The 26,837-nt window shown below is 50.7% G+C and overlaps 1 protein-coding gene across 4 annotated transcripts in view; it reads right to left on the minus strand.

Annotated features, from left to right (window-relative positions):
- SLC8A1 (solute carrier family 8 member A1) overlaps window positions 1–26,837 on the minus strand; it is a 122,833-nt gene that overhangs the window by 83,206 nt on the left and 12,790 nt on the right. For 2 of the 4 annotated variants that reach the window (XM_050973136.1, XM_050973135.1), the window contains exons 2-3: window positions 23,932–24,031; window positions 10,062–11,897 (exon numbers count right to left, since the gene is read on the minus strand). In XM_050973136.1, coding sequence (XP_050829093.1) covers window positions 10,062–11,890 — 1,829 coding nt within the window. In that variant the 5' untranslated portion in view covers window positions 11,891–11,897; window positions 23,932–24,031. Of the gene's footprint in view, window positions 1–10,061; window positions 11,898–21,591; window positions 21,677–23,931; window positions 24,032–26,837 lie in introns of those variants that run through there. The other 2 variants (XM_030235280.2, XM_050973137.1) reach the window with 1 other exon arrangement.

The raw sequence follows: 26,837 nt of genomic DNA on the forward strand, positions 1-26,837 counted from the left end.
TGCAGCAGAAGACCCTGCAGGACAAGGGGCCATCTGACTGAGTGCAGCTCACTTTTGCCTGGCTAGCACATAGCAAGAGGAGAGAAGGAATTCCCAAGGCCTCATCTGACCCAAGGTGTATTGAAAGAGACAATACACCTGATACCTTCAGTCAGTTTTTGGGCAGTGCCTTCTAAGCTGTCTACTGCTGTTGACAGAGGCCACCCACTCCCCCAAGAGAGAGCCACGAGGATGGTTACCCTCCTCTTGAATATCTTCAGGATGGCATCTGTCTCATTCATTGCAAGAGCACAGTGTTCTGAGCTCAGATTTGGCTGCCAGGTCATAATGGCACCTCCTGACTTGGTTGTTCCCCTCCCACTTGAATTTGTGTTTATGACTGTTCTTGCACAAGCACTTTGCAATGTCTTGCTTCTGTTCAGGCTAATTCACATCTCTGTAAATCCCCATCCTACCTCTGACAACACTTTCAGACTATTCTATCTGCCAGCTAAAACACCAATTTTCTCTTTCCCATGCCCAACAAGCTCCATTTCAGGACAAACACTTACTGAACACCTTTTCACCCCCATCCAGTGACACATTTCTCTTTCCAGACAGATTAGCCCCCTTCACCCCAGTGGCCCATTTAGCCAGGGCTTGCTTATGACAGTGCTAAACAAGACAACATTAAAAGCCCTTCTGAAGCTCAGTGATATGACAACACTGCTTCTCCTTTACCCAAAAGGCTGGCATAAAAGGAAATTAGGTTGGCTTGATAAGATTTGTTCTTGACAAATATATGCTGGCTGTTATTCATCTCCTTGTTATCTTTGAGGTACTTACAAATAACGTGTTGATTTATTCTAGGCTCTTTTAGGTACAAAAGCAGACCTAATCTGGCTGAGCTGCTTTTGAAGGCAGCTTCTGAGCTTGCCTGCACATGTCACCCATTGGCCAGAAAAACTTCCAGAGGGACTGCTAAGAGCTCCCCATGCACTCCCCTTACGGCACGATGCCCAATCTCCGTGTGCCTCCTGTTCTGGGGACAGGCACGCTGCGTCATCTCTGTCCTCACGACCACAGACATCACAGAGGGACCTGCTTCTTGGCAGAAGCTGTTGTTCAGCTCCCTTCCCCTTTTCCCTCTGCATTGCTAAGGCATGAATGTCCAGAATATCTCCTTCCCATCTAATTCTTGTCCAGTTCATGCTCTGCCTGATTCTGACCCAACCCTCCCACACGTCTCTGTCACAATCCTCCCTACTAAACTGACCCATTTTCAGATTTTTGTATGAGTCTTTCTGAGTTCCAGGTCACCAGAGAGCTCATGAGTCAGGTAAATCTCCTGCTACACTTCCCTCCTTATTCCCAGGATGATATGTACCTAGGGCATTAATGCTGACTGTTTTTACATTATTTTTGCCCTGTGTAGGGGTGATATCTTTTTCTCCTTGGTCCTGTCACATACCCAGTCACTAATGAGGAAGATAATTTTCAATAACCGAACCTGAAGTGTGAATGGAAATCTACTGAACCAAGCGAACACTTGGCTCCAGTGCAGGTAAAACCTGCTCCCTACCTGCCTCAGCCAAAGTAACAGGTTTTGTTTCAGATCAAGCCTCCTCTTCTCAATGAAACCAGGGCGTCTCTCCCCTCTCTCTGCAGCTCAATTCATTCCAGACTCCCTGCAGAACTGGCTCTTTTCCTGCCTTACACGCTGTGACAGGGCTGTGAATTTCAGTGAGAGCTGTGCAGGGTGAGCACAGCGGAGCCCGGGCTGCACGGCGGCACCGCCGAGGGCCGAGCGAGGGCTGTGGCTGAGGACACACAGCATGTCCACAGGCTGCAGACAGGAGTGCAGCCTGCCCTGATCCTAAGGCATGCCAGAAGAAGTCATCTGTCACAAGGCTGCTGCTCAGGATGCACGGGGGAGCTTTTGGGGCAGAGGGTGGCACAGCCACGGCCACATGAGCAGTACAGAGATGGGAGGGCAAGCGCCAGGGAGAGGGCCAGGCAGGGGGGATGCTGAGAGCCTGCTTGGCAGTTCTGGGGGCTGCTGAGTGCTCATGGATCCATAGATTTCTACTCCAAATTGTTTGCAAAAACCCACACGTAACTATTTTGTTCTTTAGCATCACGTGTACCGACAAATTAAACCAGGAACATGCAAGCACATCTCAAAATGAGTGTCTTACTAGGAAGCAAGCAATCAAGTTTGGAAAAGAACTCTGAGCAAATCAATCCTTTTTTGTCTTCATGTCCTTCTTATGTCCCAGCCAGTGAGACAACAGCTTTGCCACCTGGTGACAGTGCATCTGGCCCTTGGGACAAAGGTCTCCTGCAGGGTGTACTGGGCTTGTGGCTGAATTACAGCCATATTGCGTGGCCCCAAAATAGCACAGTGTGTGACTACCACACATCAGTGTTTTAACGGGAGCAAATAACCAGAGGAATCACTCAAACCCTCAAAAGAAGGTTCCTGATAACAATGCCATAGAATTTAAACCATCCCTTGAAAAACTCCAAAGGTAGTGTCTCTGGACTCCACTCAGTTGTGCCCCATCCCTGCCCCCAGCCATCTGCACTCAGGGGACCTTTCCCTGGAAAGGACTTTGCTCTGAGGGGGCAGGCATATGTCATCAGTTCCATCTCTCTCCTTCCAGCACCCAGTTGACAGGGATCCAGGCATGCCCCCCATTCTTTGTTATTGCTTTGTTTCTCACTGCCAGACACATTTGATTGTTACTTTGATTGTGTAGGAAGCAGTCCAGACATTATGGAAATGGAACCATATAGGGACTGGGCAGAGGAGGCTCATGCTGGTCACCCTCTTACTTACACAGCAGTGGGAATATTTTCTCTCTTACACTAAGATATTTTTAAAACAGAGAATGCTGTTACTGTTTGTTGTCACCCAGGATCCAGCATTGCCATTCTTGGAAACCAGCACAGTGCTTCTAATGTCATTGTCAGAAACTTTATTAGTAGAGTTTTTGATATCTCCCAAGATGTCCTCAGGCTAAGTGGCATTTATGACTTGGAGAGGACTGACCCTAACTCCAGCCATGCTCAGGACTGCAAGAGGAGGACGTACCCCATAGTACCAGTGCAGCCAGGCCATGCACACACCATGGCAAATACTGTGGCTGTGAGAGACTGCTAACCAAAGCTCCTCATCCAAGAGTACTGGGAAAACACAGGTGGGTCAGCAAGAACAGACTGTGAAGGTTAAGGTAAAACAGTTCCCCTGTGGTGCTGGAGAACAGGAGGAAGAGCAGAGACAAGGGACAGGAATAGGTGACTTTTCCCTTGCATGACAGTGATGTGCATGTCCTTGCTACTGGACACATTATTTTGTCCCTGGTGTGAGCAGAGCTGGTGGAGACACACAGAAACCAGCTCCAGACATGGAAGACTGCATCTGACAAGGGCAGGGCAACATCACATCCCCCTGAGAGCAAAGAGCTGGCTGATCACACTCACTTGCCTGCAGCATGCAGGATGCTGCCTCCAGGCTCAGCCTCTCCTTCTGAGGGGCTGCTTCTGACTCAGTCTGCCAGGTCCAGCTTCTCCTCTCTGTTTGGCTCTGGATGGCAGCAGATGTTTCTCTGCCCATCTGTACAGATGCTTGGGTGCTGGCTGTGGTCAGCTGTCTGCTTTTTGTTCTGTCACTCTCATTTTGAGCCCATGGATTCAGCCCTGCTGCTGGAAGAATACTGAGTGCCATCCACTGAGTTCAAACCCAAGGGCAAAGTGTCAGAGGAGAGAAGTCTACTCCCAAGGCAAATGCCCAACTTGAACTCCAGTTCCATTGGGATCCTGTGTGACAATGAATTACCTCTCCCTGCTCAAGGGCTTGCTTGCCACAGCCATGGATCTCGTGTGCACAGCTGGAAGAGATGCCTGTTCTCCTGTGAAAACCTGCTGGTGCCAATGCTGCTCCCAGCAGTGCTCAAGCACAGGCCAGGGAGAGAAGGGTCTGCAAAAAGGAATAGGACTTCTCCTACCTCCTGTTCTTGTCTCCCCATCAGGGAGCTGTGGAGCAGCTTCACTCTGAGATAACTTTCCTGGACTAACAAGCTTTGCTAGGGCTGTTGTTTTAGTGTCTTCAAACAAGACGAGATTCTGCATTTTGTGAATCACTACAATGCATTTAATAGGTAGCCTTTTCATAAAGGAGCGCAGAGGATGTGTGCACAGACCCTGATGAAGCTAATAACTACCTCTCAATGGCTTTCAGGGAGTTATTACATATTTAAGATCCAAGCTCCCTTAATCAACCACAGAGATGCAGCTGGCAGCAGTAAATTGCCAACAACAGTTCATTACAAATAAGGAAACATTGGTTTTTCAAGGACAAAAACTGTGTCAGTTCCTCAGCTAACTCTTGTCCTCACCCTTCTCCCCCCGCCACTCACCCCCAGCGATGGGCTGGCACAACTTGCTTTGTCCAATAACACGACTTCACCGCCTAATCCCCTCCACAGGGGACATCATGCAATCAAGTTCCTGGATTTCCTGACTTATTTGGGCAAACAGCACAGTCTGCATCCCGGGAGGGAGCCAGGGGCAGGACTGGTCCCACACCATCCATGAGTGCCACAGGAGTGCTTCGCCCTGGGGAACAAATGAAGTCATGGGACACTCGGAGACACAGCTGTGAGTGTGCCCTTCAGGGGCTTGAGACCTGACCTGGCACTTGGGAATGAGTTTTCCAGTACCTGCCACGTCCTGGGCCCAGCACAAAAGGGAAGGTCTGTGGGCACCACGTGGCTGTATTCCCTTGCTGTCTCCCGACAGAGACGTGGCTGACCATCAGCTGAGGCAGGAGCACAGCAGTTTAAGGGAGATGCCCATGCCTGGGAGATATTCAGGCCAACATTTTAGGAGTGTTCAGGAAAGACCAAACATTGTATGAATGAAGGCAAGAAAAAGAAAAGACAGCTGACCCTGTTAGACCTGTATCTTCTCCTCTGAACAGGTGACAACCAGCTTTTGGCCTTCAGGAACCAAAGAAATTATACATTTCAGGCCCAGAGAACTTCTCCTCAAAAGGGAAACAGGCCCCGTCCTTGCCCCAGCGTGGTGCAACACACCTGCTCAGATCCCTGCTGTGGGCCTTGGCCAGGGCCAGCTTCCCAGGAGGGATCTGCACTGGATGGGCCAGGAATACTGGGTGCTTCTGCCAAGGATTCAAGCTGGCCATATCTGTACTGCCTACAAATCCCACCAAGGACCAAGGATCCAAGCCCTAGATCCAGCTGGCCATGTCTGTACTGCATACAAATCCCACTGGACCAAGGATCCAAGCCCTAGATCCAGCTGGCCATGTCTGTACCACCTGCAAATCCCACTGGATCAAGGATCCAAGCCCTAGATCCAGCTGGCCATGTCTGTACCGCCTGCAAATCCCACTGGACCAAGGATCCAAGCCCTAGATCCAGCTGGCCATGTCTGTACCACCTGCAAATCCCACTGGATCAAGGATCCAAGTCCTAGATCCAGCTGGCCATGTCTGTGCCTGTGCCTGCAAATCCCACTGGGCCAGGCAGGACTTCCAGCGGTGAGGGGAGAATACTCAGTGAAGCCCATGCTGGGCCCTGGAAGCCGGCCAAGCAAGAGTTTAATCTTTGTTTGGTCTCCTTTGATATCTCACAGCGTGCTGCCAGACATTAACCCTGTGCAAGCTGGGGCTCTGGAGGCAGGGGATGCACCTTGGCCCAGCGGAACAGAGTGGGACCACAAAGAAGAAGAGAATGTTCTCAACAGTGAAACCTGAAAAAGGGAATGCTTCTTTGCTTCCCTTCCAGCCTGGTTTACAGCATTCTCTCTGCCACATCCAAAGACATCCTGCTCTTCAACTGCATCCTACTGCAAGGCTGCTCATGCTGGAGGCTTTACTTTTTTCCTCTGAAGCTGCAGGTTACAGATGAAAAACTGATATAGAGGGGTTCCAGGGCTGAGTCAGGATATTGTTTTTGCTGTTTCTTTAGAAATACTGACCCATCTTCTTTTTGGAGAAGAAAATAAAAGAGGCGCTTAAAAAAGCAGTACCACTTGGTTCCCCTCCTGCCACCATCTCTATTTATTGACACTGACATTTTTTAAAGGGCTGATGGTTTGTGTCTCTGTTAGTATTCAGCTCCTAAATTTATGCTTCCAGAGAAATGCCAAAACTAACTTGGACAAGTAAAATTCAGTGGGCAAAAAGTGTAATTTCCTAAATCTGCAGCAGACATGTTTTATAAAAACAATTAAACTGTATATTATGAACAGCAAGACCACTTGACATAAGATTTTCCAAGCGTTTACAGGTGTGACTGCATAGGTGAAATATGAGTTTAACTGGTTATCCAGATGTACCATCTTCCTCACTGACATTAATGCAGTAAAATCTTTTCTTTTGGGGTGTGTGTGCAGACATCTGGAGTGCAGATTGTAACAGAGCTCTAGTTGCAATGTTATCCCTAGAAAAACTGTGTTTTTTGAACATGAAAGAACACACTGTTTTCAAAGGGCTTTGCAGTCACATCTGGAAGAAGTGCTCCTCCTGATGCTGAGAGAGAAAGGAGAAGAGCTGATGGGATATCAGCTGAGGGAAAGCTTGCTTCCTCCTCTGATATAGGAAGCTGGATTTCTTTTGAATTATTTAGCATGCAGTCAGCAGATAAAAATACACTGCCTGGATGAACCAGTGACCTCTCCTATGATCACAATAGCTGCAGTAGCTGGGGGGCAGGAAGGGCCTACAAGTGCACATCTTCTCCAGGTTCCCAGGCAGAAAGCTTCAGTCATTAATGGAGGTGCAGGACAAGGCTGGAGCCACCTTGTTGAGGCTGGGCTCAGAGGGAAGGCTCTCTTCAACTTTAAATCACAGCACCCACACTGATATCTCAGAGCCCCAGGTACCTGTGCAGCATCACTGAGACCGACCTTGCTGAGACCCCAGCCAGACACCTTCTCCCACAAAGCTTGGAGCAATGTGTCATGCAAACCCCACCTAAAAGCTGCTTCTTTCACCTAACATGCATCCATTGAACACACAAGCTGTGCTCCAGGAACAAGGAGCAGAAAAACACCGCTCCAAGAGGCAGTGCTGGGTTAAATGTTCCACAGGAGGACAAACATCTTCTCCACTACACATCTTTTTTTGGTAGCATCAGAATGAGATGTTTGATTAAATGCACAGGAGCAGCATGGCTTCAGCAGTTAAACTGCTATTTTGTGTATTCTGGGAAGGGGGGACATCAACAGATTGCAAAATGGGAAAGTCTCTCTGGACACTGCAAACAAACAACATGTTACATAATTAGGCCTTTTGGGAACCAGAGGAAGGTCTCCAGAAGATCAGGGCCCTCCCAGCGCTTTCTAATTTTACTGGGACTTACCAGCAAGCCAGCCCTCTAATAATAGAGGCTTGTGCATGCTTTTCTTTCATCTTCATGTCTCCCTGTACTGCCCTACCTTTGTTATTACTGCCCCAGAAAAACACATCTTACTCACTTTTATCAAGCTGATTCATTCAGACTTGAATGGCAGAACTGGAGGCACTAAAGACCTTTAGAAAGGGCAGCAAAGACATCTCTCTTGGCCATCAAAGCGTGAGAAAACCTGGAATTTTAGAACTTTATTGAATCCAGTGTGCAAGGGAATCGCACCATTCCACATAACCGTGGCTTAACTGAAGTACAGCACTATCAAGCAATGACAGAGTGAAAAGTCTTTAGCTCCATAATCCACAAATTGTGCTAGTATGTATTTATTGGAGCAAATTCTTCCAAGGGAGCATGCCTGTAAGCAGCAGCTCAGCATCAGGAACTCTCTGCCTCTGTGCTGTCCTAAACCCGTGTCCAGGCAAAACATGGACCTGGCAGGAAACCTGCCAGTCAGATTGTATCACCCAGCACCTGAACATGGACTGCAGCAGCTGAGCTTTAGATTAATACCTGCTGCCTTTCAGGCACATGGATAGGTTGGAATATGCACCATTGGTTTCATTCTGTCAATGTCCTCTCCCACCTGAATGGAGAGAGCCCTTGGGTCTGTATCTGTCCCTGCAGTCACCACCTCCTTACACCCAGGCTGTGGGCACTTCTGAGGGACCATCACTCCCTGTGGTTCCTGGGAGGCACAGTTTAAAGACAACTGAGATACAATTGCATCTGCACAGAAAAGGCACGCTCGGGGCTCTGAGAAAGCTGCTTTCCCCTGTTTCTTGCTTGCTGGGCACATTCTGGCAGCTGGTGAGAAGAGGAAGGAGGAGGCTTGCAGCCCTGGTGAGGGCACACCAGCACAGATCCCACAGGATGTGGTCAGCTGGCTTCCAGCACACCCCTTGGTTACTGGGCTGTTGGCAAAAGTCAGCAGTGAAGGGCTCGGAGGAGGGAGGGCCACACCAGAAGCAGGCAGGCACAGCAGTGCCGGGGAGAACACCTCGCCTCAGCCCAAGCACCAAGGGGCAGCACAGACACAGGTCTTGGATGAAGGACAGCATAGAGATCCTGGCCACAGTGGTGGATCCAAGGCAAGGCGTAGCCCAAGCCCCTCTGAGCACTGTTGCAGAGCCTGTGGCTGTGTGTTTGGCCTGCCATGTAGACATGTCACATCCCGTGGGAGCTGGGAACAAACGGCAAAGTCTATCTGCCACTAGCCCAGTTTTGGTAGTGCTGAGTGACCTGGATAAAAAGCAAAGAGCCTTTGGGAGATATCTTATAGCCTAGTTCATTGCATCTCTGCAGACAACTCCCTGCTTCTCCCAAAATGTTAAAAAAAATTCAAATAACTGCATTCCTCTCTACTACATTTAGCACTCAGCAGTCAGGAGCCATGTGCTCTTGACCCTTGTGTGAGCAACATGTCTGTTGTAGCCTCCAGAGCTACATCATAGAGCTGTGAACTTTTTGCTCAGTTTTTCCTGGGAAGTCAAAATCCCAACTGGTATAAATCCTGCCTGAGAGCTACAAATCACCTTTTTTCCCCCCTCCATCTACTTCAAGAAGTTTTAAGAAGAAGTTTCACTCTCCCTGTGCAGACGCAGCAGATACAGGTGACGGAGAGAACACAAGGACCACTCTGGGCACTTGCCATGGTTTGCCTCAGCTCCTGGGAGACCAGCAGCACAATAAATAACACCAAAGCCAAAATTTCACTCTCCCTTTACACAGCAGTGCCCTTTACCAGTTACTTCTTTCAGCTCTATGTGGTGTTTTTGTGCTACAGAACTTAGTCCCTGTTGTCTGCAAATTCACTGTAGGAAGAGCCTCGGGCTGGAAAAACACAGCTTCCAATCCGTACTCTTCCCAGACCACCAGCTGGGCAAGGAAATGTCTTCATGACATACCCAAGGATTGATGTTTTCTACCGTCATTTACTGAGCAAATTTATGCTCTCCACATAATGTAATAAGGCTACAGCACTAATAATTTCCCCACCATCCAAATAGCAACACTCAGGAGTAGCCTTCAACAGCTTTCAGCCTCCTTTTTTTACTTGCAAGCAGCTGAATGTGGCTGCAGTTACATCCTAACCATGAGGCTTCCTTGCATGACAAGACTTTTCAAGATGTGTGTTGGACGGTGACCCAGGCCTGCACCTTTAGAACAGGAAGAAGTGAAGCAACCTCCACCAAAGCCCTGAGCAGAGCATCAGTAGGACAGCTGTGACCCAGATGAACTGAGCCTCAGCAGGAAACAGGAAGCAGGTACCACAATTCACACACTCAGTTTGAGCCCTCGTGCCTGGGTGGTCACAGCCACTTCAGTTTTGTTCTCTGCTCTGCTGCAGAGCAGTAGAAGCTGCAGCAGAGGTTGTAGAGATCTGCTCAGCGCATGGGTACGGCTCCCAGATCAGCTCCACCTCCCTGCTGCTGGAAGGCTGCAGTGCCCCTGACCAGGCATCACTCTCCAGTCTGCTGGCAAGGCAGGGACACAGTGTTTCAGGCTCCCCAAAGCACCTGAGGCCATCCATGGCTTATTGCAATGCACTGGCACCCAGACACCTCCAGTGCAGCTCTGGGAGCTAAGTACATTTCATTTCAGGACAAACAGAGACTGTAAGAAACAAATAAAACCTCGACTTACACTATCTCATCATTCTGGAACTCCAGCTCCCCGCAGGTGTCTTCAAAGTCCTCCCCTCCACCTTTGGCCGTGCCTTCAATGGTTTTGTAGGGCACAATAACATTTCCTCGTGCTCCAGAGGTTCTCAACACTTTCACTTCCATGGTTCCTACACTTTCACTGATGTGCATTACTGGCTCCTCGAAGGTGAAGATGCCGGCGTGGTCGTCGTCAAAAATGGTGACGGTGGCAGTAGACGGTGATCCCAAGCAGGCGAGTGTTGAGACACGGCTGGCCTCAAGAACGCCCTCATCTGAGGCCTCGGTGCTCACACGGACGTTACTGAGATGGACCAGGAAGTTCTCATCCTCCTCAAATATGTCATCGTCGATGATGCCAACACGGATTTCCTTCTGGGTCTCTCCGGGCTTGAAGACCACCGTTCCCTCAGTGAACTCGTAGTCAGAGCCGGCGTTGGCCGTGCCGTCCTCCGTCCGGAAGTCGACGTACACCGTGTTGGTCAGGTCTCCTCCGCGGCGGACGATGGTCAGGGCCACAGTGCCGCAGTTCTCCAGGCACTGGTAGGTGCCCTGCTCGAAGTAGAGCTTGCTGATGGGATCGTTTTCGGTCACCTCGCTGTTGACCTCGTGCATGCTGACGGCTTTGCGCGCCTGATCTGCGGCGTGTCTTTTCAGGATGTTGCCGGCGCCGGTCATGAGCCGGGTGGCCTGGATGCGGTAGAAGGCCCTGCTCTTCTGCTGCTGGCTCAGGACCTGGTAGTTGGCCAGCTCTATGAGCTGCTCAATTTCCTTGTCTGGGTGCTTTTGTTTCAGCTCCTTCAGGATCCGAGCCATTTCCCTCCTGGCTTCCTCATCATCCTGGTCTTTCTCGTCCACCTCCAACACCAGTGTCCCATCCAAAAAGTTCTCCACGTGAGAATTAGCAACCTTTCCGTCCATCTCGATGTCGGCCTTGGAGGAGGGCCGGTCACCCTCGTGCTCAATGATCATGCCTCTCTGCTTGCCGGCTCGGTATTTCTTGTAGACGTACTTGTAAAATAAAAGCCTCCTGTCAGCTATCCAGGCAAACACCACACAGATGGGGAAGAAGAAGAAGGTGAGCAAGCCTTCCCAAACCTCCACAATCCCAGGAGAAGACACAGATAAAATAATGTAAAGCCAAGTGTAGGCAAAGATGCTCCAGGCCGCTGTAACAAAAAACACTCGCAAGTGTTTGATCTTCCTTATCTCTCCATCTGGCACCACGTACACACAGATTGCGATGATGACAAACATGTTGAAGGCAGCACTCCCCACGATCGTGCTCGGCCCCAGGTCCCCCGCCGTGAAGCCATGGCCGCACACCTCGATAACGGAGAGGAGGATCTCGGGAGCAGAGGAGCCCAAGGCCATCAGCGTGAGGTTGGAAACGGTCTCGTTCCAGATCCTCACGGTGGTTTTGCTGGTCTCGCCGTTGGGCTTCTTGATGGTTATTTCCCGCTCTTGGGATGTAATGACTTCGATGGAGGACATGAAGCGGTCGGCTATGATGGACACTCCCAGGAACATGTACACCATGGCTACAAAATACACCGTTGCCCGAGCGATTTTGTCCCCAAACGAGGGGTCCTGGGGTTCCCATATTGGTAAAATCACGCCCTTCTTGCAGATGTAGGAGCCAGCGCACTCCTCAGTGTCGTTGGCGGGCAGTTCACTGGGGCTCTCCGCACGTGAGCCCTCTGCATGGAGGAGCAGCAGCAGGAAGAGGCTCAGCAGAGGGAAGCTCGCTGGGAAGGCGTGCGCGGGAGTTACTCGCGACATGGCCGCTTCCACCACACGGGTCCCAAACATCCTCAACCTGAAGAGGCAAAAAGCAAAGATTAAGTGAGGCCAACCAGAGATAAGAGATTTTCCTCTCAGAAGATATGATCAAGTTATCCTGTTATTCAAGAAGATGCAGCTGATGAGCCCATTTTGTTATGACTGGTGATGTTTTCCATGTAGAAATCCTCTAGTTCAGTCATCTGAACCAGGACGGATTCAGATGGTACCAGCGAGCTAGCACCTACCCCCTTTAGCTACCATGATGTTTCTTTCTCTTTGTTGAAAACCTATTTGTTCAATTGCATTTTCTTGTTCCTCTAATCTAATTAAAGCCCATCGTTCTGCTTCACAGCTGGCAGAAGTGTTTCCCATTTCAAAATTACAGTGCACTCACTCCACTGGAATTCAGGGTAAGAGCAGGAGAGGACAGGAGAATCTACTATCTCCTCATCATGCTTAAAAAATATTTTTATACTTTTTTAATCACTGTAAACTATGTATTTCGCTGTCTTTTCTTGCTCACAGTCCTCCCATCTACTCCACGTTGGAAATCTGCACAAAATGAGCTAGAGCCCTGGCAAAACCTTACTCTTAACAGTAACTTGGTCATAAGGTGCACCAGAAGGGCAGCCTGTAATTAATGATTTTGGAGCCATTCCTTCCACAGTGCATCACTTTGCACCTTCCCAAAACTGGAAAGAGCCGCATATGCATCGAAGCCTGGCTCTCTTGGCATGCTTCTAGAGGAAACATGTCCCTACGCTCTTTTCCCACTAGGTCAGCTTTGACGGCTTCCCCTTCAAGGGCCTTTCTCACTCCATTTACAACATCAGTCATCAGGCATGACAGCCATTCTAGCCCTTGTCCTGCCTCAGGATTTTCCAGCAATGTAGAGGAGCTGTTAAAGAGGTTTGCAGTTAGTTAACAGTGCATAAACCGACAGAACAGATGCCTTTAAGTACAAAGAGATGCTTAGTGAAAAAAAAAAACCCCTGAGCATGCTCAGTGTTACATTCTCAAATTTACTAGCCAATAAAAGCTAGATCCCTAGTTATTAAAGCTGTATTTTCTCCTCAAGGCTATACCACGCTTCTCCAATCCAAGTAAATTTAATCAGATGGTACTTAAAAATGTTTCTATGAAGAGATGAAAATGAGCACGTCAATACCTCGAGTTCACTGGGAAATAGAAAAAGCTGAGCTGATTTTCCTCAGAAAAACCCCAAACCCCTGAAAGAAAAAACCAACAAAGCTCAGCCAAGAAAGGTTTTAACTCCTCGTTAGGGCAGGGCTGTATCATGCAGGGACAGAGCTGTGACAAGGGAACAAGGCTGGAGGAATCAATGGGTACCATCCCACACCCCTGTTATGGGATCTGCTCCACAAAGAGACACTGTAATGGTGGATCAAAGCCCTCTCCTCCTTTTGCTTTTATTTATGGATGCTGTGGCTCTGTTATTGGTCGGAGAATTTATTAAGATGGTTTCATATAAATGGCATTTTCTCACCAGGAACTGTTGGTCTGCCTCCAACCCCCCCACTCCCTGGTATTGCAATTAAGAAAATAAAAAGATACATAGTGGAGGAAGTGAGCAAATCCGAGAGCTGGGTGATAAGAACAGAGAAATTGAACAGGAAAAAGCAAGTCTCTTGTGGGAAGAGAGATTTAAAAGAAAGTTGTTTGCACTGGGAATCCTGCTAATGCTACAAAAACGCTCTTACTACCAGACTCGTTGCCCCCCTGATTGTAGTGCCTGGGTACCTTCTGCTTCCCCAGATGTGAGCTGTAGCCACTGCTTACAAGCCCAAAGTGAAAAAAAAATACAAGCATGATGTTTGCAAAGAGGAGCACCTTGTTGCACACCCTTCAGTGGATGGCTAAGCTGAAACAGATGTGCATTCATGGTCATTGAAATTTAGCTGAAGCATGAATTAGTCACCCAACATCTGGACTCCTGTGTTTCACACTGCTCCAAACCAAGTCACAGAGACATTTGATAAAGGGGCTGTCAAAACACAGGCTGACTTGGTACCTACTCTGATAATCCCAGTTAGTTTCTAAGTGTAGTTTTGTTTCCTTTTTAAATATCTAGGCTTAAAAAATTCATAGTGGGCATAAAATATTACTCAGTTGCATGGTTCTTCACCCTCTCCTTCTAAAGGGTAGAACTACTACCCCTTCTAAAGGGTAGTAGTTTCTTCAGAAAACTCAAGAACATCCACCTGTCCTTGTTCAGTTAATTTTTCTCCCTGTGGCAAGTCATATCCCTGCACATGTATAATTATTCAGAGCAATCAGGCATTGTGAAATCCCCTTGGCAAGAAGAGAAAACAGATGGTTCTAGAAAAAATATTATGCTTTGGGTCACTGATTTAGGTCATGAAGAATAGGAGAGTCCCATCGCACTTTGGACCAACTCTCCAATTCCGTAAAAGGATTTGGGTACTGGAAGTCTCATTCAGAAAAAAAAGACACCCACAAAATGAAATTAATAAGCAATTTGAACTTTATTTACTGTGTGTTTCCCCTTTCAAACATTCTAATATAAGTTGGGTTTTGTTTGGATTTGTTTATTTTGTTTGTTTGTTTGTCTGAAATCAAGTCCCATACTACTTTAAACAGGAGGAAAAAAGGCCTAGAGGCGTGCATCTGAGCAATCCATATTTCTGGCATTCCCAACCAGCACTCCATGTACAAATAATATTTTTCCCTCAGATGTCAGGAGGTAAGAAATGTGGAGCTTTTCTGGAGAGGGATAAGAAATGGCTGGAGCTTTGGAAGAGACATCCACCAGCCACGCCAATGTGCATCCTTTGGGCAGCAGCAGCATCCCCCAACCCTGTTGTACTACCTCCAGCATTTTGTGGTGTAGTCATCAGGCAAGATTCACACATCATGACCAGCTTTCCTACTTAAACCAATTCACACTGAGGCTCAGGAATTGTGAAGGGCTAGGAAATGCTTGGCCACAACATGTTAGTTACACACATGCAGCCAGATCCTGACACTCAAAATATCTCTGAGAAGCACCTGCTATTAAATCATCAGCATTTCTTTATTTGTACAATCCAAAATAAACAGCTTGGTCCCCAGAGACCCTCTTGCTCTGCATTTGCCTACAGTCTCAGCTCACAGTCAGCACGCTGTGGCATAGTGTAGGAATATTCCCAGAAAAATAATTTCCAACATGCTGTAAGAGGAAGCAAGGCTACCTGAAGAGCAGCCCTCTCTCCAAACCGAGCTCTGTTAGCTTTTCATTAAGGTCTCAATTGCATTTCCCATCCTGGCCATCAGCAATAAAAGCGTGTGCAGCAGCTGATGCAGTGTTGGGCTGGCAGCCCTGGCAAACCCTGCCTGCCACGGTGCTCATGGCCTTGGTGGCACTGCCCAGAGCCTCTGGGGACAGAGGGATCAGGGCAGCACAGGGTAGGGGCTCAGGCTGCTCTCAGGCTGGGTGCTGGCCATACACATGTGGTGAAAAATCCCAGCACTGCCCTGCCCACAAGCACCACCTGATGCCCAGGGAGAGCACCCGGAGCCCTTTTTACCACTGCAGCAGGGGAACTGTCCTGGTGCTGCTGGAGAGCTCTCAGGGACAGCTAAAACTAACGAGGAGAGACAGAGCCCAGCCTGGGTTCTCCTGAGCCCCTTTCCCTTTCCAGACAAGCTCCACAGGGCTGCCAGCAGGTGCTTCTGCACAGTCAGGGAGGAAAGCCTGGGAGAGGCTCCAGAACAAGCTCAGTTTAGATGGAGCTCCTGGCCAAGGGCTGTCACTGCAGCCTTTCTTCCACCCCTTGGTGCTGTGAAACACCAGGAGGGCAGCTGTTGCCCACAGCAGGGCTGGGAGGGTTGTAGAGATATTTGCCTCCCTGCTGGACATGGGAGCTCTAGGTTTTACGAATTGGTAAGAGAGAGCTCCTGCTGCCAGCTCATGCTCCTGCCCCCCAGCTGAGGAGCTGCCAGATGGGGAGGAAACAGCCTTTTAGAGTCTGCTCTGATCTTTCCCTGGCAGCATCGATCCTTCAGGCTGACTGGTTGCTGCATGCAAAGCGAGCCTGAAAGCTGCTCTGCATTTCAACAAAGCACAGCTTTTTCTTTGCATCAGCCTCCCAAAAGTCCCATCTCCATCGGGGCACTTCAGCTTTGAAATACCCACTGTAAGACCCTCCCTGTTATTTTCCTAAAGCTCGCTATCACACACTGGTCTATAACCATTTGCAACACACTATAAATGCAATTATTTTTAAGAACACGAAAAAAACCACTGCTGGTCCAGACACTTTAATTACAGAAGGACTGGGCAAGGAAGAAAATGGCCTGGGCTCAGGAGGAATGAGTGGCCACACAAAGAAAGACTGAGAGGCTTTCCACATGGAAATTTTCTCCCAGCATCCCACAGAAAACGTGTGCAGAGCAGCTGGCACACAGCAGTGTTCACACCATTACAGCCCCCAATGGTGCCCACCCCACTGCGACACCATCATCTTCATCATGAGCATCATTCCTGCCAATTTACTGCCAGCTGGGATGGGAGGTGTCCCCACAGCAGTGTCACCAGCATGCAGGAGGCTGGAGCAGCACCCTCTCCCCACAGGGTGCCTGGTTGCTTGCTGGGGACCAGTAAAAGTTTGTTCTTCACGTGAGAGTGGCTGCTTTGCAGCTCAATGTGGGAGCACAACCAGGAGAGTGTTGCAACACCACGGGGATTCCCAAAGAGTCTTTTCCCATCCTACAGTCAGAGCTAGACAAGAGAGGACCTTTTCCTAGCATGAATGCAATAGGGAGAGACAGGGAAGGCAGCTCAAGCCACCCTTTTCTGGTGTCACAGGCTGGAGAAAGACAGTATGCCTTCAACCAGAGGGGCAGTAGCTAGTGGTCACTGCAAGGAACAGCCAGCCTGCACGACAGAGAAACAGGGGCTCAGAGCAGCTCAGCTGCTCCCCACCCTATCCCAGGGGAAAAGACAGCAACCCCCAAAAAGACAGACTCTCTCCTACCCCCAGCCTGAAGTCCCCAGGTTACAGCACCTCTCCCCCAGTTTCTCTTGCAGGAGGAGAAGAATCTACTGCAATCTTCCTGGGAAGAAGCACTGCATGCCTTGCCTCCATGCATGGCACTTACAGCCATGGCCCCATCTCTGGAGGAACAGTGAACTTCTCCTCTGCTGCTGACCCTGCCTGGCTGTGCTCAAGCCTGTACACCTGTGCCTCACTGGAATCAGCAGCCTGCTCTCCAGCAGACAGCTTGGGCAGGGCCTGGTCTAGGAAAAGATATGGCCACAGGGAAAAAAAAAAACCACCCAAACAAGCCATCTGGTCTCTGACCATCACAGGTCCAGCTTCTTGCAGCCAAGGGACACAAAACAGATGCCAACAGCCCTGCTAGGAGGTACAGGGTGCTTGGAGATCTGTCTGGGCAGACACAGGCTCCGCTGGCTTCGCTTCTGCTCTTGGTGCTGACCCCGTGGCGCAGCTTTGGTAAAACTGAGCTCCTGACAGCTGTGAGATTCACCTCTTAGGGCAGGAAAAGCACCCTTCTGCCACACTGGCACATCCAAACCGTGCAGGAGAGCTGCTAAGTCCAAAGGCTGTGCTGCCACTCAGGGCTGCATAGCGTGACGGCACTTTAAACGCTGCTTGGAAAACCCTTGGCTCGCTTCCCTGCTCTGGCTCTGCCTGGCTCCTGCTCCCTTTCACCCAGCTCTGCCACTCCAAAACAGGCACAGCCTGTTGGCATCCCCTACCCATGACCCTGTAGATCTCCACATCAGGAAAATGATTTCCAGGCCATCAGCATCCTGATTGCATCAGTACAAAAAACATCAAAACCTTTCCAAATATAGTCAGAGGCACAAGTCCTCTATGAAGCCGATCAAGTAAAACACACATCAGGCCACCCTGGTTTCTGAAAAGGACATTAAAAAGTAAGAATAATTATCAGTCTGCAACTGATTTTTCCAAGTATCGTATCTCTTCAATGAAACATCCAATCTCCTTCCACAATTTTCCCAGCATCTCTCCAAAATAAACGGACAAATAGAGAAAATAAAACATCCCTGATATAAAATTTTAACCGCATTGGATGAATTTGGGGGCAGCTTGCAGAAAATGAGCTTGGAACTGTTTTTCAGGGAGACTGCAGTCTTGCTTTTCACACATGGAGACCAAGTGTCAAGTTGTCCCTTTCTCCCACGACTCAAGAACTCAGCAAGAAATATGCCAGGAAATAAGAAGCCAGGGGGAAATGCCACATTTCTCTGGGACTGCGTTTTGTTTGTTTGTTTGTTTATCTGTTTCTCAAACAACTGTCTTCCTGCTTGCTGCTGTCTTCAGACCATTTCTTTACCCTTACCACCTGCCTTTGGTCTCTTCTTTATCAAGCAGCATCAGGCTCTTTCCTGTGATTCCTCTGGGGTTGCTGATGCCTTCCTCTGTGCCTGTGCATCTCCCTGCTGATTTAAGCACAGTCTGCCCGTTCTCCACGAGCTGGCCCTGAAGCTGCCTGGCTGGCAGAGTCCCTGTGTGATCTCAGGGCAGCCCAGCATCTCCCTGTGCTCCGTGTCTCTGTGCAAAATGGGTAGAGCATCTCCTGTGAGTGCTGGGAGAATAAAACACTGCTAATAAGCCTGAGGCTTTTGGGCAGCCTGGGGAGGAAGTATCTGCCCAGAGGTGCCCCAAAGGGGCCAGAAGGGAGGAATTGCCAGGCCTATTGCTTTCCCCTATGCCTGTGTCCTCTCTTCCCCCTGGGACTGTTTTTGCACTGGGTTTGTAGCTGTGTATGGATCTTCTGTGCAGCAGGATGCTCCCCTGGGCAGGAACAGAAAGCTTCAAGGGAAAGGAGATAAATCCCCATCCCCAGCTCCCCATGAGCATCCAGGGATGAAGAGGTGGAGATGTCCATGGGAATGGGTGTGGGGGAAGACTGATGGAAGTGCAGGTTGCTGACCTGAGCAATTCAGGCACAGTACTAGGCCTGAGCTGTGCAGGTTGGGCTGGGCTGGGGGCTCGCCCTGGCAAGCTCCATCCATCTGTGGGACTGCTCCTGGCTGGGGAAGGGTGGTAGCACCTCCCAGCAGAGCCATGTCCAGAGGCACAGCTCTGGCATGGCTGACTCTAGAGGGAGCTGGATGCTAGTGCCAAGCAGATGGCCAGCTTTTAGACCCCCCAGACCTAAGGCAAGGGATTCTAAGCCCAGGTATATGCCAGGCCTTCTTTACCTATCTCACACACAAGGTTAGCCACCCCTTCCTTCTCCTCAGACTCCCCCGCCTTCTCTGTCTCCTCAGGAGCTCTTTGCAGCACCAAATCTCACTTCTATTTGTAGCCAGGTTTCCTTAGGAAGCCAGGCACATGAAATCACAGTTTCCATGTCTGTCTGTCTGTTCACATTGCTCCCCCCTCTTTCCAATTTCAGTTGAAATCGCCAGAAGGATAGAGATAGCAGCAAAAGCCAAGTTCCTCCAAGGTTCCTGAAAGCAGCTGGAGAGATACCACTCACACCCTTGGCAAGGGAAAGCCCAGTCAGGCAGTTCAGACCACACTGGATGCCAGAGTATCAAGAGCACAGCAGCCTGCAGCAGCCGCAGGTTCAGCCAGGATTTGCACAGCTGTGTGCACTGATGTCCAGGGGCTGGGAGCACGTGCAGATCCCAGCACTGTGAGCTTGGACAGGGCTCCAGGTTGTTCCCTGTGCCAGTCACAAGGAGAGCCACTGCCACTTGTGTTGTCTATGACCAACCTGTTGGTTGATTGTCTAGTGATGCTGGTATCTTGCAGGGCACTGGGCTTTATTACAGGATCTAAGTTTCATTAGGATGCAGGAGAACAGGGGCTTTTTTTTCCCCAGTGAGCAATCAGGATCATATCCCCTCAAAGCCACAGCAAAACCCCAAATTCTGTCCCAGATGCAATGCTAGAATATCGCAACCCTGAATGCCCTGAGCATATCAGGACACTACAAAAGGCAGAGAAGTGGCTGTGCCTATACAGCATCATTTTAGGTGCTGTAGAGACTCCCAAGAGCGAGGACATAAACCAAAGTTTGTGCCATGTCATGTGCAGCAGTTCCAGGAGAGAAGAAGAGGTGCAGCCTGTGCAGGTACAGGAACAGTGGACATTTGAGTTTCAGGAGCCACTCACAGCCAAGAGATTACAAAAACCTTAGAGAAAGTGAGGGAAGGAGAAGCAAGCGAAGTTTCATCAGGTTAGAACTGTGCTGCTGCTGACACTCAGGGGTGCTGGACACCAGAGAGTGCATCCAACCTCCTCAGGTATCTGGAATGCAAAGCCTGGTAGAGAGGAAGCTTTGACCAATGTGGCTCCTCAGCACTGACTTAGGAATTGTCCATGTCACCTGGTGGGGTGAGCTGGTGGGGGCGTTAGAGGAGTCGGACAGCTTTCCTGGGAGCTGGTGGTGGGGGCTCATGGCTTGGCTGGCAGGTGATGGTCCTAGAAATGTTACATTATTTCCCTCTTTGGCCTTAATGTCTGTGCTGGATAAGGGGCAAAGCCGCTATTGAAGAACCAATCAGAAGGAAAAGGGGAGAAAGGAACAGCTAATAGACACTCCCGAAGGACCACAAATGCCTTCCTTTGATGATAGCCTCGTCCCCAGCCAAAGCCATAGTCACAGCTCTTTTTTCCCTGGATGCCACCATCACATCAATATGCAAGTGTCCCAGCTTCCCTTTTCTAAACGAAAGCACACCCCTTCTCTTTGTGACAAACAGCACGTGAATTCCTAGGCAGGTGCCAGGGGAGCACACAGAGAGCCCCAGCCTCTCTCAGCTCTCATTTCAATTGCCTGACTTGCGAATTTGTAACATCTGGGACTGGAGGAATGAACAGGTTCCTGCAAAGCGCAAGCGAAAAGGATCCCTGAAAGCACACGCTCGCACCCTCACACCCGTGACCTTGTGATTTTACTACAGCTTTCATTTTCAGACTCCAGTCCTCCCTTATGCTTGCTGCATTTCTGCAACATTTTGGCAGTTTGCTCTCGCCTTGGAGACGGAGCAGAGCGTGGAGTTGTTTTGCATGGCTCGGCGGGGAGGGAAGCAACAAGGCTGTGAATAAAGAATTAAACTGAAGATGACGGAAGAGCCCCAGCCATGCTTCCACCTAGACAAAGCCTACGTGATGAGCGCTGCTTAATGCCAGCCCTTAACAACGCACGCTGCTTCAGACGAAAATGGGAATTTCGGCGTGGCTGCAGGTGCCTCCGACCTCGGAGGACTCACAGCCCGACTCACCTCGGGAACCGTTTCACGCAGGGAGAGCAGCCCTGCCTGGAGACACGCACAGCCCCGCCAGGCGGAGGCACCGCACCCCGCCGCGCACGGGGGGATGCGCCCGAAGCCCCCCGGGAAGGGGATCTGCCTCAGCCCCTGCCCGACCCCACCTGCCCGGCAATGCCTTCGGGCTCTCGGGCTAGCGGGGAAGCGACCCCCGCCGCAGCCGCTCCTCCCGTCGCGACATGTCGCGATTGGCCGCCGGGGGAGGGCGGCGAGCCCCTCCGCCCGTCTGGAGGTGCCGCGGCTGGGTTGTAGGAAGCGTTCCCGGGTGTGTGTGGCGAGTGCGAGCATCCTACCCCCGCCTCCCCATCGCTCCCGCACGGCTCCGGGTGCCCCGTGCCGCCCCGGCAGCCTCCGCCGGCACTCGGATCGCGCTCTGGGAAGCAGCGTGAGGCTGGGCAGGGTTAGGGCGGGAGCCTGCCGCTCTCGGTCCTACCTGGCGGGCTGCGGGAGCGGGCGTCGCCGGGGCCGGCTCAGCAGCGGCGGGGCATCGCGGCGGGGCGGGCGGCGGAGCCCCGGTGCGCGGCTGCGGCGGCGGGCGGGAGAGAGAGAGAGAGAGAGAGAGAGAGAGGGAGGGAGGGAGGGAGGGAGGGAGGGAGAAGGGAGGGAGGAAGGAAGGGAGGGATGGAGGGATGGATGGAGGGAGCGCGCGCGCACACACTCTCACGCGCGCCCGGGGATGCGCTCAGCCGGCCCGCCCCGCAGGCAGCCTCCCCTCCCTCCGCATCCCTCGGCCGCCGTGCGCGGGCAGCGAGACACCCGCCGTCCCTGCTCCTGGGGAGCAGCTGCAGCCCTCCTCCTCGTCCTCCCGCTGCTGGAAATATTTCCCGAATTCCTCCTCCGATCGAGGGACTTTGAAAGGCAGGGCTGGTTGCGGACCCACCCCCAGCAGCCCTGCCCTCCCTGCTTGGGGCAGTCCCCAGCCCTGCCCTGCCTGCCCCTAGCCCTACCCGTCCTGCCCGGGACAGTCCCCATCCATGCCCCTCCTGCCTCCAGCGCAGCCCAGCACAGCCCACCCCACCCTGGTCGGTCAGCCCCTGCCCACAGCCCCCCGGCCGACCTGCAGCCGGCCAGGGCGATCCTGAACCCATCTGCACCCTCCAGGAGGGAGAGAGCCCTGGGAAGGATGGAGAGAAGGGAAACGTGTGCTTGTCCGTGTGTGTATGTGTGTCCGTGTACGTGTGTACAAGGAGTGCCTTGCTGTGTCTGTCCCCGTGCCCCACAGTGTTGCCCATGGCCGCTGTGGGGAGGCAGGAGGTCAGGAGCATCCCAAGGGGCCCTGGGTTGACGTTCCCCCACTCTCACATCCTCAGAGTTGTGGCCAGGGTCAGCAGGGGACATGGGGTGACAGGCAAGGAGCATATGGGTCATCTGGGACCCTCCTGGGAGCTGGCCTCACATCTGGCAGCTGGGTCAGCCCCTGAACCCACAGAGTCTCCTGTCCCCACAGGAGGGTCCTCCCGCTCAGGGAGGTCCTGCAAGAAGGCAGCAGCCTGGCACAGAAGGACTTGCTGCACCTCAGGCTGACCAAAGTGTCCTTCCTGTGGGCAATTCCCCTTTCACCATGCCTGAATGACTCCTCCACCCTTCGCTGGCTCCAGCAAGGAGCAGATGAACCCATCGTCCCACCCTCCAGGCAAAACTCTGTGACTTTGGAACTTAAAATGGGACCAGAGCAAATAGCTCACACGCTGGTGTGCAAGTTCCCAGCGACCTTGATGAACCCTCTGTGCCCAGATCCTCAGGCGCAACAAGAACTGTGGGGAAGCAGAGATAATGTTTTAGCTCCTGCACCCTCTGACACCCTCTCCCTCTTACTGTGTCAGCTCTGCCTGTAATTTTGGTCACCATTAGCAAGACAGCAACCCAAAATTTTACCTGTGAATTTCATTTGTGCTTTTCTTACTTGCTTTCAAAAAAAAAAATTTTTTTTGAAGAGTTTTGCACCACCATGTCTTTCAGCAGAGTTGGAAAACTAAATTTCTCTGTTCAACATGAGGGATAGGACCTGGACACTGTCACAAAACTCCTTTGTGAAGCACTTTGTGATGAGCTGGCCAACCAACTAACCAGCTACTTATAATTAGTGCTGTAGCAGTTACGGGTGTTATTTAGTTTTGATTTCACTTTAAGAGCTTATTGCCTACATATGGAATGAAAGGCATTTCCATATAAGAATTTGGTTTAGAAAAAACCAGGATTTTGTGTCCAATAGCTAACTCTGATTTTCTGCTTCACCTCTTTTGATTTAAAACTCTTTAGAGGAGGGATAAGTTTGCATCTGGCCATGTGTGGTACTTTGATGGTACTCAATTCTCCCAGCAGGACCATTGATATGAAATGAGCACAGCTAAATATGTGCAGCATGCCCAGTGCTGTGCTGGGCTCAGGAGCTGAGCAGAGCAGTGGATGTGTATCAGTGGCATTTGGCTTGGCAGTGGCTGCAGGATGCAAGGCACTGCACAAGCTGGCATGGCAAAAGGATAGTGTGAGCAGGAGAAATTGGCATGGTTGCAGCACACACAATCCCTGTGGTGCTTTTCACCCTGCACACTGAAATCCAATCACTGCACCAGGAAGCAGTGGAACTCAAATTTTAGTCATGGAGTTCTCCCTAAAACTCCTTAATTCCCTCAGTAATGTTGCTGACCTACTTCCAGCTCTTTCAGTGAATGCAGTACCCAGCTCCTCTGGATAACCAAAGCTGTGCTGATGGGCATCCACTGTGAGCTGCCCTCTGAAGAGCCAGGCGTGCCCACGGCTCCTCCAAACTCACCTCTCTCTGCAGCTTGCAGTGGCGTTCCTGTCTCCCAGTGCCTCCTGCTGAGACCCTCAGGCTGCTTCAGCTGCGGGATTTTTGTGACATTCCAGGGGAGCTGAAGAAAACAAAGAGTTTGTCAGTGTTTGTGGTGATGCTCATTAGTCCAGGAGCCCTTTGTACCCACCCAGCCCTAATGGCACTGGGACAGAAAAGGTGAAGCAGCACTCCCATCTGAACATGAGAGCAGCTTTGATCTGGCTGCTTCAAAAGTGACTGGTTAGGAAGAGTATGAGGCTGGGAGGATTGGAGAAGATGTGCCCCACTCCCTCACACACCCCTTTCCAGGCACATTTAGACCTTAATTTCTTACAGCCTCCAAGAGAAAGGCAGAGATGGGCTCAGAAGGAAACGGTGGAAGTCAGGGAGTGGGAGAGACAGTGAGTCCAGCTGCTGAGAGGAGGTGCTGTGTTCCAGGACTGCTACCCACTGCAGTGGCCATGGTTCACCCTGCTTTTTCTCAGCCAAGCTAGCTGAAGTGGTGGCTGTGGCAGAGTGGAGCTCTGCATGGGCTGTGAGATCTGCTGGGCGAGCTGAGCAAACACTCCTGCGCTCTGCCTGATGCTCTAGGCAAAAACCCAGCACGACTGCTCATGTCCTGACACAGCAACTTCTGTCACCGTGTGGGCACATCCGTGCTCCAGCATTCCAGACTGCAGCCTGCGCTGTGCTGGGAGAGGCAGCTGCTTGCTCCAGCTACCTCCACCTGCCTGTCACTCTTTGCAGCCGTGCAGGTGAGCACCTGCCACTGCAGCCATGCTTACAGCTCGGGTGACTCGTCTCCAAACCATGGAGATTCTCATGCCAGTAGTAGTGAACGGCTCATTCACTCCCTCATTCATTCATGCCCACCCACAGCTCTCCCTGATAGCAGCCTGCATCTCTCTGCAGTTGCTGGAGGAGGTTTCTGGGTATTGTCTGCATGTGCAGAGCACAAAGGCAATTCCTCCTGGCAAAGAATGGGGTTAGTGGGCTGTGGAGCCTTGAGCACAGGACAGAATGGTGCAGGCCAATTCTCTGCGCTGTGCCTTGAGAAAAAAGACATCTGAACTGATGCACAGTTTAGAGGAGGGGGACACAAAGCCCCTGGCACTTTTTGCTTGAAAAATTTCTCCCTGTAAGAGACAAGAGGTCAGGACAATGCTCAGCCCAGCCAAAGCATGTTCATCTCCAAGGAGCTGTCCTACCACCATTTCTTGTCCCTCTTTGGAACATCTGCTCAGTGGAATGCTTTGGTCGCAGATGATGCTGGAGGATTACCAGTCAGTCTGCTTTGGCTGGTTATCTCTGGTCATGGTTTTCCTTGAGTCCCTCAGGAGATGCCAGAGAGGTCCTGCAGAAGCAGATGGGTTGTCACCTCTGCTTGCCATCCATCTGTCTTTGCTCCTTGCTGCAGCAGACATGAGCATGCGCTCCCTGAACATTCTCTGGCTCTCCTATGCATGTTCTTGGCAGAGACCTGGAGATCCCTGGAGAGTGGTGTTTCTAAAAAAGATGCTTAGAAACATCGTTTCCAGCAATTTGAGCACTTCCTTTCACTGACACCTTCAAACCAGCCTTTGGTGTTGGGAGGATAAATCAGGCATTTAGAAATGTGGCAGATGGAGCGGGACACAGCAGTAAGTAGGAAGGGAAATTTTGTGTGCTGGACATCAATATATTTCTCTTTGAGCTCTCTAGACAGTGCCTCTGTAACTGTTTTCAAGTACCTGGTGCAGTGTGAGCCCCAGTGATCCCGTGGAGGTCTGATTGCATCACAGTTGTCCATCAGCCAGCCAGGGGGCTTGGATGTGAAAGGTGAAAGGATCTTCTCCCCTGGAAAGCTGAGAGTACAGACTGCACCCGGGGAGGAGGCAGTGTTTGATGGAATGTTTGGGCACACCTGTGAGAAATGGGTAGTGTGTGATTTGCTGTCACTCCCCTGCTTGGAGAGCCTGCAGAGGTAAATGGAGAAACCAAGATTGTGCCCCTTTAGAGCTTCCCCCTGGAGATTTGCTCTGTGCTGTGTTTTATGCATGTTTAAACAATAAATCCAGAGCACAAATTAATGAGCATAGCATTTAACAGCTAGGGAGAGAGCTTTCCTGGAAGAAACATTGACTGGCCAAATTTTGCAGAGCACTGCTTGTGTGTAACAGACACAAAAGTATATTTGCACTGGAAATCACCTGCTGCATGGGCACTGAAAAGAGTAGTTAGAGGGGCTGGACTTGAATTTAGGAAGCTTGGAAATGGGGAGAGTTGCACATATTTTGCAAACATCTAGGCTGAAAAACAAGATGCACGTTCTTCTCTTGAAATTCTGCTTCATAGTCATACTTTTCTTTGTGGTAAAAACTCGTTTTCTGGTCACCAGGAATGTACAGGAAAACTTCAATATGTACACAGAATGACTTCAGCAGCTGGGCTTATTGTGAAAGATGTACAAGGTGCAAACTGTCTCCTCACTCTTCTCAAAGGGGTGGAAACAAAAAATCCTTCTGGCAGCTGTCAGTTGTCTCATCAGGAGTGCACGCTAACACCAGCATCTCACTCCCACTTCTCAGGCAAAAACCAGCTCCTAGCTGGAGTCACTGAATCACTGGAAAATGAGGGACCAGATGTCCCCTGCTGAACTGGCAGTCCCTTAGCATCTTTCCCTAGCAAAACCATGATACCAATGAATATTTGTTTTGCTGTTACAAGACTTCAGAACGCAGGGACTCAAAATGCAGATGCAAGGTTGACTGAAATTTGTCTCCCAGTGAAAGCCATAGCCCAGTGACTCTGCTGCTTCCCTGCAAAGGGCCATGGAAGGGCAGCGTGCCAGCCCTGGGGTAGCACTGCCATCAGATTGGCATTAGCACTCTCCAGCTGACACTCCA

This window comes from Serinus canaria, chromosome 3, assembly GCF_022539315.1.
Source record: "Serinus canaria isolate serCan28SL12 chromosome 3, serCan2020, whole genome shotgun sequence".
NCBI lineage: Eukaryota > Metazoa > Chordata > Aves > Passeriformes > Fringillidae > Serinus > Serinus canaria.